The 12122-nt window shown below is 36.3% G+C and overlaps 1 protein-coding gene across 1 annotated transcript in view; it reads right to left on the minus strand.

Annotated features, from left to right (window-relative positions):
• Positions 1–1712: 1712 nt before the first annotated feature.
• Papolg (poly(A) polymerase gamma) overlaps positions 1713–12122 on the minus strand; it is a 34454-nt gene continuing 24044 nt past the window's right edge. The window contains exons 13-21 of the mRNA XM_004636177.2: positions 11885–12004; positions 11185–11294; positions 8797–8918; positions 8422–8594; positions 7970–8058; positions 7656–7876; positions 6737–6802; positions 5349–5405; positions 1713–3507 (exon numbers count right to left, since the gene is read on the minus strand). Coding sequence (XP_004636234.1) covers positions 3409–3507; positions 5349–5405; positions 6737–6802; positions 7656–7876; positions 7970–8058; positions 8422–8594; positions 8797–8918; positions 11185–11294; positions 11885–12004 — 1057 coding nt within the window. The 3' untranslated portion in view covers positions 1713–3408. The remainder of the gene's footprint in view (positions 3508–5348; positions 5406–6736; positions 6803–7655; positions 7877–7969; positions 8059–8421; positions 8595–8796; positions 8919–11184; positions 11295–11884; positions 12005–12122) is intronic.

Below are 12122 nucleotides of genomic sequence, written 5' to 3' on the forward strand. Positions count from 1 at the left end.
AAGAAGAAAAGAAAAAAAAACTTCAGTCTATGCTGGCCTAAGAGGCAAACAGGTAGGCACAAGTGAGCACTCGGAAGAGACTATCCTATTTAATGATTTCTATTGTTTCTTCAAATAGTCAATATAAGTATTGTACTTGGGCCAACCTATGGTTGAAATTCATTGAACAAAAGTTTGACCATTTTAGTGAATCTGAGTTTAACATGAAACATTTCTAAGTCTGATAATAAAATTTTTTTAATAATGTTGATGTTTATCTGAAGGATATGAAAACCCCTAAAAATTCAGTGATCCAGAGTCCTCTGCAAGCCCATTTTATTAATAGCCAGTGTATTTTCAGAAATATAGCAAAATCAAATAGAGTACATTCTAAAATCTCGTTAGACCCTAATGGTTTCTACTCCTTCTCCTTTTGGGGATTATGAACTGCTTTGGGAAAGTGATGAAAAATGCACTGAACATTCAACATGTTACTTTCCCCCAGAAAAATGCACATAAACAAAAACTTCTTATATACTATTACAAAAGATCCCCTAAGGATTCATGATCCCCAAGTTAGGCATTTCTATTCCAAAACCTTAGGATATATAATGGAAAAAACATTTAGCCCATTTTCACTTAACTGTTAACTACAGTGTAAAGCAAGAGTTTTGATAACACTACTTCATGGCTGCCTTAAAACAAAATTATTCTCCAATTTTACAAGGTATTTCTTTGTAAAGAAAGGTAATCCAAATACTTCCTATCTCAAATTGGTTAAGACCCTAAGGTTTAAACTATCTCCATTCAAACACACTATTCTTCAGTGAGTCCCTGAAAAATAAATTAAAATACAGTATGAAAGTGAACATGTTATCTACATACTGAAGAGGTTATTGATTTCATAAAATGTATTTCTAGGTATAGCTTCACACTTGAAACCAGACACATGCAGTTACTGCCTCTGGACATAGCATACAACCCCAGGCTACCTTCTTTTAACTTCCTTAGAATTGGTACATTGAAGGCCTCCTCCTATGGTACCTAAAGTCCTTCCTTACTAGTCAGGATAGGAAGCACATTTCTGAACAAATCCACCATATCAAAAACATCCAGCCAAGTCCTCAGTTAACTAATGAGTTAGTGCTCAGTGAATAGATCTCTGAGGAATCTCATGTGGAAACACTGACTATATCTTAGTATCAGATGACTGGACCCTTAATCCAAGGGAAATGACTATATGGAACAAACTTGGGTCTTCTCTGTCGAACTTCACTGGTCACTAAAAAACGTTTACGTTATGGGGTTAATAGGGATATACTACAGGAATTTTCAGACTTCCTTCCAACCCAAGCCTGATGTAAATGTGGGGGGTATGCAATACACACATACACAACAAATACATAAGATTTAATCAAATTCCCTACCAGTCCTTTCAGTCATTCACATTTGTTCAGTGTATTTGCAGATATAGCTGAATACAACAAAAGGGTCACCATGGAACCTCTAACTTGGTCATGGGATTGTCTTTTGCTGTGAAAAAATAAAGCTGTGTATGGTGATGCACACCTATAATCCCAGTGTTCAGAGGCTGATACAGGAGGGTTGCAAGGTCGAGCCCAATCAGGGCCACCTAGTAAAACCCTATTTCAAATTTAAAAAGTTGGGGTATAGCTCAGTGTGAAGGTCCTAGGTTCAATCTCCAATTAAAAAAAAAAAATGTTCCCCTTGTTTTTTCCTTCGTTTTCCTTTGTACATGTTAAACATTAGAATGTGCACTTTATACCTGTGGGCCAAGGAAAACGAGTAGGAAAAGGATACTGCTCTGACAATCTTTAATTCAAGAATGTAAACTCAATGGCAAAGGGCTTACATGTAAAAATGAACTGTTATTTTTTTCACTGACTAGGTGGCATCTTATGAGTGGCATCTTGTAAAAACAATTTACTGATTCTCAATATTCAGTGTATCAGTGTTTGCCCTACTAGACCAACTAAATGCTGAGTGAGAGCTGAAGAGGGTATATCTATTGGTGTTCCTGACTGTGCAACCTTCATACACATTTTTTCATCTTAAATGTAATCATTCAAACACAATCCACACTCAAAAAATTAGAGACAGTGAAGGTTTTTAAAGGTTTCTCTTTGAAAAGATGGTATCTTACAGTACATACAAAAATACTCTGAAAATACATACGACTTCATTTACAAAACACTGAATCAACATATTACAAGAATTACATGGTTATGGATTTTAATAAACTCAGCATGCGTTCATGAAACTTAAAAAATATTAAGAAATGCATTGAAAAAAGCAGTGTAAAAAAAGACAACTCATACTGTTAAATAAAAATTACAAAGGTCCTGAGCCAATTAATGGTTGGTAACAATGTCATTCAAAAATGCCTTTAGGTTTTAATAAAATCCACTGCTATTTCTGCATGCCTAGTCCGTGAAGAAACTGTTTTGAAGTTGTGGGGTTACGGGCAGGGATTATCATGCCGAGTTAATTTTACACCTCAAAAATACAAGTTTGCTCATACTTAAAGGTATCTTATTGTTGATGGTGGGATGAGTTATTCCTCAGTAAAAAATACCAGTCAACTAACAAGAATGGCATGAAACAGTAGGACATGTAATAATTTCACCATTCATATACTGACTTTCAGTATCCTGGTTATATTTTGATTTTTTAATAAAGATGCATTTCAAAGGCCTCCATAGGAGGCAAAATATAGAGAATTTATGGTGCCCAACTCTTATGTAATCACTGGACTAATCCTCCCTGGTAGTTATGCGACATTTGGACAGAAAGGCACAAAAAATTAAAATTTAAACATTCCATGTGCCAATCTGGAAAAAAAAATAATTTAAATCAACAGAACTGACAGTACATCTACACAATGAAAAAAAGCAGAAAAAGATGTCTCACATTCATTTATCTCAGGTTTTACAAAGTGACTTCAATGCTAAAGTAAATACATAAACATCTGAAAAATTACATGACTTTTTTTTTGTTTTCAACTTTTTCAACTCTATACAATGATTAATTACAACATAAGACTAACACACATAGACAAAAAAAGTTCAAGACTTGTTCTGTCAATGTCCAAGTGGCTAAGAACCGGTTCCCATAATAGAGAAATACAATACTTAAAGTTAAGGCAGTAAAACCTCCAAATGCAAAGCCATTAATACTGTAGATGGCAATTTGATAGCAGGTGATCCTCAGGAGTGGATGTGGCAATCAGTGAGCGAATGCTGCAGCATCCACAGGTCAAAGTGTGAGTTTGAAAACCACTTCAACGTTGTTAGGCTGATGACTGTAATGTCACCTATGTTATGTATGGCAGCCGCTTCTATTTGGAAGAGTGGCTGCATCTCTGCCACTATATGATTGCATGTTCACTTCAGTGAGGAGGCACTGCTTTTATCGATTAAGGGTCAGTCGAATGGAATTTTTGATGACACGAATGTTGTTTGCTGGTACTGGAGAAGATGAATCTGGTAGTTCTTTACTGGGCAATCTCTATTAGGAAAAAGCAAGCAAAAAGGAAAAGCATACATACACATTATAAAGGCCCAACAATCAAATCAGAAACTCTTAAGCTTTGCTCCAAATCCCCAAAGCTCCTAAACACTCATGTGTGTGTTGAATAATTCCAGTGTTGTTTGTTCATTAGTATTTCTTGCTTTGGGGACTTTTTCTGGGGTCAGAATTGAAACAGTGCAGAAAAAAGGGTTGAAGTGACAGGAGAGTGTGTATGTGTGTGTGTGCAGGAAAAGGAGACTTCGTTAAATCAGTCTGCACTTCTAGACCAGAGAACTCAGTCCTCCTTGAAGTCAGGCAACAAAATAGGAAGTGCCTGGTGACTAAACAGGAAACTCTTGGGTATGAGGTGAAAAAATGAGTGGTAAGGAGGAAAGCTTGCTACCTGAGGGTTACACAGCTCAGTTTCTATCATTCATTTATGGAGAAAACTTTTAACACAACTGTGACATACGTAAGTTTTCAGGAAAACTGATCTTTTTGTCTAGTTAGGTAACCTTGATAATGGAAAACTTCAGGGACATCTATGTGTGAATTCTGAGGACACTAAAGATTATTATAGGGGCTGGTGACATGGCTCAGTGGTCTAAAGCACCTACTTAGAACAAGCTCAGTGAAGCACAGGGACCGCGGTTCAATCCCCCAGCACCACATGCCAGCCAGCCCCGCCCCCTGATGGGCTGAGCTGGCCGCACACACACACAAATAAAACAAATAAATAAAATTAAAAAACATTATTATATAAGGAAGAGAAAATCTAAGAAACTGAGAAGCAAAGAGATTTCTAAAATACAGACTTTTGTGTGGTAGTAGTAGTATGATCAAGTTTGTCTTTCAAGAGATGACTGTAAGAGTTACTGCTCTTAAATCTGTTTCTATTTCCCCATTCATAAACAAAAAGAACAACTCCCATTACTAAAACAAACAAAACTATAGTCATACACAAAGGTAGAGAACAGGGAAATAGCGCAATAAAGACTCCGATAGCATAACCAAACCTGAGACATTAAAAAAGTTCATCACATTTGTCTGGTTTACCCACTTAGCCTTTGTATGTGAAATATTTAAAAATCCAGACATGTCATTTCACTCTTGTATTATCTAATATCCAGCTCAAAATTTTTTCCATTATCACACTGTAATTACACAAATACAAACACACACACACATGTATGCACGCATGCACGCGCACGCATGTGCTTACAAATCCTACAACTAATGACCATTACAGTTCAGGGAAGATAACATTGTAATGAGAAGCACTTTTTTTTAATGGGGGGGTAAAAATAAACCTTTTTATTCACTGTAAACTCTTGAAAAGGGCTTTCTCAGGATTTATACCAGGGTGCTTTTTAAGCAGATATTAGTTCACCATGCTTAGTAATACTATGTCTTATTAGTAACACTTGAAAGAATAAATCTTTAAAGTATGATTTTAGGCCACTTTAGGCTTTTGGTTCCCCCCCACCCCCCATTTAAGCTAGACATTGAATCCAGGCCTCACATATGCTAGGCAAGTATTCCACCACTACACTCCCCAGTTGTTTCCTTAAAGACAAAAACAAAACAAAAAAACCCTAAGGGTAAACACAATCTAAATAAACCATGAAGTCTTCAACTATCTCCTCTTTTTTAAGCTTCTGAGGCTTCTGGTATGTTCAGAACTCTAGATTTTTTGCTTGCTATCTCTATCTTTAACCCTAATTATACTTCTGTTCCTTGAGAATAGGTTCAAACTCTTTTTTCTACTGCTGGGCTTTTAATAAACCTCTTTGTATCTGTAGATCACTTATAATTTTGTCTATGGGTAAGATTATTACCTTTTTACGTGATGTATCAATAGTTGGAATAGGCATAGATTCTCCTCCAACGGCATCCTAGAAACAGAATAATCACATATAAGCAAAATGTTCTGATATATAACATTTCTACTTGAAATAAAACATAACCAAAACCTTACAGATCTAGTTTGACCTACTCTCTAATACAGAACTTTTCCTGACACATTGCTCTTTTAAGAATTCTGTATAAACAGAGTAAAATAAAAAATAGGAAGTAGAGAGAGATCTTGTTCAACTGGGAAGGGGTTCAGGAGATGGAAGGAGCAGGGAGTGAAATGAGAAGGGGTGGAAAAAGAACACAGATGGGGGGCCTGGGAGATAGCTCAGTGGTTTAAGTGCCTGTCTGGCAAGTGTGAAGAAGTCATGAGTTTAATCCTCGGTACCAAAAACAAACAAACCAACCAACAAACAAAAAAACAGAAAAAAAAACCACACACAGGATAAATCCTGAGGGGATTTCACTGACCTTATCAGACCCAAAAGCTACAACTCTGTTGCCTAGGTCCTGCTTTACCTTGGTCTTAACCATCCAGCAAAAAAGTATAAAAACGAAATATAAGAAGTAAAGCCATGCTGTTATGTTGAGCTACAGGGGACTCAGGTCAACAATTTCTGACATTGCCAGACAAGCGGAAGACCCAATACTATTATGGACTACTGGACTCTTTTAGAATATTTTGCTGAGTTTACACACCTATAATATTCAAATAACGAAACTCAACAAAAAAAGGGGATACAGATGAATGTCCATTTTGTATCTGTGTATTCAAAGTGCTTAGAATAGATATATAGTTACATTCCCTTAATGAACAGAGGGATTCGTTTTAATGGTGTTTGTAAATAGAATATCATGTCTGCATCTTGTACAGCAATTAACCACTAGGAAGAATGTATGCAATGTGTTAATTATTGAAACTGTCCTACCAACCTGATTTGAAAAAAAATTAAAAAAAAAAAAAAAAAAAAACCACACAGATGTGTTATGTGCATGGACCAACTTCATACAGGAATGCAATCATTATGTAGTACAAAAGTACTAATAAAAAATAAAAAACTTGGGCCCGTGAGATAGTTCAATGGACTAAAGTGCCTGCTTAGGCAAGTATAGGAACCACAGTTCAATCCCCAGCATGCATGCTGTGCCAGCCGCACTGCTAGGGCAGGCTGAGTCGGCCAGAGTCTGGGCATAGCAGTGAATGCCTGTAATCCCAGCACTGGGGAGGCTGAGAGCAGAAGGATCACTATGAGTCCAAGCTGTGTAGTGAGACCCTGTAACAATCAAATACATTTAAAAATAAAATAATAAAAATGAAAAATAAAAAAATGAAGAAAAAAAGCATTCTGAAGCACACTGTTAATCTATTTACCATTGATTTTCTTTTTCTGTCTTCAGTAGTGCGGGAGTCCTTAAATGCTGACTCAAGCCGAATAAACTAAAATATAAATATTAAAGGAGTTATTTATCTGTAAAGACAACACAAACTTATATAAACGGTTATCATCAAAAACTACCACAAACATGAGTTAAAGAGTTTTTTTGTTTTTTTAGTACAGGGTCTACAGGGTCTCACTACGTAGCTCGGACTTGTAGTGATTCTCCTGTTTTCTGCCTCCCAAGTGCTGGGATTACAGGCACATGATACTACACATAGTCTCAATCACCAGCTCAGTGTGCCCTGGCGGCGGGGCCGGCATGGCACGAGGGGATCCAACCTAGGCCTCTGCACTCTGCCCAAACAGGTGTTTTAGTCCATTGAACTATCTGGCCAGCCCAATGAAAAGAGACTTAAATTACACTGAATTCAATCGCTATCCTTAATTTGTATATAGTTTAAGTGACTTTTTGGCTAAATCAAGTCCGTTTCTAACATCTATATAACTTTAACACCACCTACTGGAAGCAAAGAGGATCAACATAACAGAGGAAAAAAAAACACAATTTAGTTACCAAGAATAACCCATTTAAGAGAAACTTAGACCAACCATTCAAATTTTTCAGACATATCAATAATTTGAATTTAGGAGGAGCACTTGGTATTATTCCTCTAGGGTTTGATATATTCTTTTCAAACAATCCATTGAGAGCTATGGAGACTTGTGGGTTCTTTATTATTAAGTTAACCTTTAAAAAACAACTATTGGCGCTGGGGAAGATAACTAAGTGGAATAAGTGCTTGCCTAGCAAGCACAAGCTCCTGAGTTTGGTCCCTGATACCACCAAAAAAACAAAAACAAAAACAAAAAAACCCACAACTACTGAATCAATCACTAAAGTTCTAACTTTACCTTTTCTATATCTTTCAATCTTTTAGATGTCCCATCTATGGATGGGGAATGAGATCTTTTGGCTGTAACATTCTTGGTCAGATTTGATATTCCATTTAGATGTGGTTGTCCCTGGGCAGGGTTGTGGGGGGTTGTTATTCTAGGAATGACATTTCTCCCTACGACAGTAGGAATGGTGCACACAGCTGGGGGAGATACAGCTTTTACTGTAGAGTCAACCTCTGAAAAAGAAAAATGTTTAATTTTTTCTCTATTTGAAAAAGACTTTGACAATTACATATTCAGTAGATCATTCATAAAGTTTAGATACATACTCGCACCGATTACTGGAATAGACAGTCCTTGAGCTGGTGGGACACTCAGTGGCTTCTCTGCTGTTACAGTAGCAGGCTCAGCACTATTCCTAATAAAAGTATTAAATTACCATTATTACATGAGTTAACCTTTCTACAATGATTCCTACATGCTCTTTAGTCCTTATCATCTCCCACAGCACTATCAAGTATTTCTAAATAAGAAACTGAGGGGCCGGGGAGATGGCTCAGTGGAATAAGCGCTTCCCTGGCAAGCACAAGGGCCTGAGTTCAATCCCCGGTTCCGCAAAAAAAAAAAAAAAAAAGAAACCGACTGGCATCTAGTAAAAGGAAATCATTTTTTTTAAATGAAATATTTTAACGACTAAATACGCATTTAAGCAAAGATACAAAGGACTTCACACATCTTCAAATAAACTAAAAACTGAAAAGGATAATTTTAATATGCAGACCTTTCTGTTTCTCCTACAGGAGGACTTTCAGGCTTCGGTTTGTTCGCAGACACTGGGGAATTAAAAGGAGTTCCACTGTCTGTGTCTCGGGAGCTGTCCAGACACTTGCTGTCTAGAGATGATCTTTTAGACTGAAGTCCACCTGAGCTTCGGCTGACATCAGAGAGACTTTGCTGAAATAGAGAAAAGTGATTAGAATTTCAAAAAACAAGCAAGAATACCGAGCACTTCAACTTTGAAGTGCATATAAGCAAATTATCATTGAATTATCTGTATCTTTTTCTTTCAACAGCTGTGAGAGATACAAAAAATTCAAATTTGGTCCCACCATTTGTCTGCAAGGAACCACACTGGGGAACTAAGGTTAAAAATTACCTTTTTCTTTTTCTGAAGAATTTCTGCTGGAAGGTAGTGATGAAGTTGTTTTTTCTTTACATGAGTTGCTTCAATTTTCATTCCGTCCTTCAGCATGTTTATATTGTTCGCCTGTCTGTACACTGTAACAATATTAGTATGTTAAATAGAAATTTCTTTCTGAACTAAGAGCTATTTTCTTATTCTGAAGTGCTTATGCCCTCAGTATATCCTCAAATAGGTGAAGAGATGTTATTCAGTGTAATGCCCTGGGTTAATCCCCAGTAACACACACATACCTCTTACACAACCATTGTTTCTAAGAACTTTTATCAACAGTTACAATCCTATTCAATTGACTAGTTCTTCATGTCTATCTTCTAACTCTCATATTCAAATCTCACTAACAACACACAGGCAAAAACATATTTCCAAATCTAGTTTTTTGACATTCTTCCAAAAGACCTCTCTTCAAAATTATCTACTGGAGCCTGAGTCTATTTTTATACTAAGTACCCAAAATGCAGCACAACCTTTCCCTTGTCCACGAGGACTCTTTTTTTAATATTGTAGCTCACAAGTACAGACTTCTCAAACCACCTCTAAGTACATCCTTATTGTATAGGGAAGAAAATGAGGTTCAACAGCTCTGAACATTTTGCCTGAATCAGAACACATACAAGGTTAGATTTACTGCTTTGTAAGAAAATCAATTATATCATCACATAATTGCTTAATGTGTTTGTGAAAAGTCAACTGGATTACAAACCTACTGAAGACAGGGATAGAAGACTTGTTTTATTAGCAACTATAGTGAATTATAGAAATTTTAAAAATTTCTTGGGCTCTAAAGTTCCCACATTTGGAAATGAGCATTTTATATATCTATACTAAAGAGAGCATCCTAACAGTCTCTTTTTTGAAAAAACTGAGACCAAATCAGAATGGAAAAACTGTATCTATGTTCTCATTCCAGATTGCGTATAAAATAATTATTATGAGTTGCAGATTCTTTGGTTCCCCAGAAATGTCTAGCTTTTGTTTTTGGAACAGAATCTCACTATGTAGCTTAGGCTGGCCTTGGACTGATGGCGATCCTCCTGCCTCAACTTCCAAAGTGCTGTAAGTACAGACATGCGTCACATGCCCTGCTCCCAGGAATGTGATTTTATGATTCAAAGCAATGTGTTGGTATAAATGTGTGGGCCAGTTCAAAAGCATTTAGAGGGCCAGCGCAATAGTCCAGCGGACTAAATGCCTGCTTGTAGACAAGCAAAGAGACTGGGATTCAATCCCCAGCACCACACACAGTGCCAGTCCCACCCCTGGGCACACTGAGCCGGCCACTGAGACTGGGCAAAGTGATACACACTTGTAATTCCAGAGCTGAGGAGGCTGAAAACAGGAGGATTACTACAAGTCTGAGCTGTGTAGTGAGACCCCACACCAAATACATTAAAAAAGAACGCATTTAGAAAATTCAGATGAATCAAGTAATAGTAATAATAATATGAATATATATTATTTCAGGTTAAGGCAAACCAAAGTATATCTAATATATTAAGATATTTTGGGCTGGAGAGATGGCTCAGTAGAATAAGGTTCCATTCCCAGTTCTGCCAAAAAAAATTTTTTTTTTTCAAAGAGGTGTAGCTGGGAGATAGATAGGAAAGATGTTCTGGATCCTGAAATATATTCAGAAAGTCTTATGCATTGTTATTTATTTCACATAAAACACATTAAAAATTAAGTCATCTTATGATCACAAATAATGGCTGTGCACAAGAATCATCATCTACAGGTTTTCCTCAACTTTCTTTTTGTTTTAAAACAGGTAACATATTAACATGGTTCGAAACTCCAAGGATTTACTAAGTCTCCTCACACTTGTTCCCTAGACAGGCTGTCTCTCAAGTACCTTTTCCAGCTTTTTTTTTTTTTTTTTTTTGTAAATTAAGTATCCTTCTAAGAATATTATATGCATTTGTAAGCAAACATGCATACTTTGTTCTTCTTTATGCAAATAGTGCATAAATATATATGCATTATTTTGTAACCCAACTTACTGTGGCTTGGAAAGTGCTTCATCATCCCTTTCCTTTTTTATTTTTTTATATTTATTGAGAATGAAGTAGCAATTTTTTTATATTAACCTTTCCTTTTTTTTTTTTTGCTGAACTGGGGACTGAACTCAGGTCATTGTGCTTGCCAGGCAAGTGCTTAATCTACTGAGCTATCTCCCAGCCCCCTCTTTCCATTTTTTAATACCAGCAGATTTCTACAATATGGATTCACTATTTCATTTAACTGATTGTGAAACTTAAAAAAAAAAGCCAGCAGGTTCTAGGTAGTTAATATGGAGCTACAATTAAAGTTGAGAATCACAGCTCTATGATGACAAAATCTTACCTGTATCAGTAAATGACTGTATATCATATGTCAAGTCTATATTAACACTTTCTGCATTTTCTACTCTTCGAAAAATTATCCCAAGGAACCACATTGATACGAAATTGTTGCTGTGAAGTAAAATTTAAGAATTTCCATTAATTTAAATAATAATTTTACAGAAGCTATTTGGTAATTAAAACTTAATCTGTATGTCTCTGTCTCATAAATAAGATTTCAGTGGCTTGATTAAATTCTTTAAATGACATCCCAAACTAGTAAGTTATCCTGTGTTGTTCTAAAGAAGATTAAGTGGCTTTGAAAGTGACTCACTGAATACATACTTGAAGATGCTCAATTAGAGGCATATTTGCTGAGTCCATGGGTTACCACAGTATTTGTAACCCATGGACACTCACACTCAAACAGGTAAGTGGGGCAGAGGGGGGCACACCTATATTCCCAGGGCTCTCAGAAGCTGAGGCAGAGAGATCACAGAGCTCAGCCTGGGCCAACTTAGCAAGACTGTCTCAAAAAATACGAAAGAAATGTGGATATTGTTTAGTGCCCTGGGTTTAATTCCCAGTAACACACACACACACACACACACACACACACACACACACACTATTAATCCTACCCCACTGATGTAACTGACTTGAAACAATGCATATGCCAAGTGACAATATTTTAAAAATATAACATAAAACAATGAACTTACTCTTTATGATGTTCTTTATTCCCTGGGAATGACTGGGGATTCACATGGGCAAGAGTAATAAATTCATTCCGTTCCAAGTTTCCAACAAGTACACGGATTTTAGATTCTACTAATCCAACCCTGAAATACACAAGTTTTTTCTTATAGTCATATTAAATTTGCAAATTATTCAAGTAAACCAAAGAGCACATTAGCTGTGAAGCTTTACAAATTCATTTTAATAATATAGTCCATATCA

Source organism: Octodon degus, unplaced genomic scaffold, assembly GCF_000260255.1.
Source record: "Octodon degus isolate 3935 unplaced genomic scaffold, OctDeg1.0 scaffold00078, whole genome shotgun sequence".
Taxonomy (NCBI): domain Eukaryota; kingdom Metazoa; phylum Chordata; class Mammalia; order Rodentia; family Octodontidae; genus Octodon; species Octodon degus.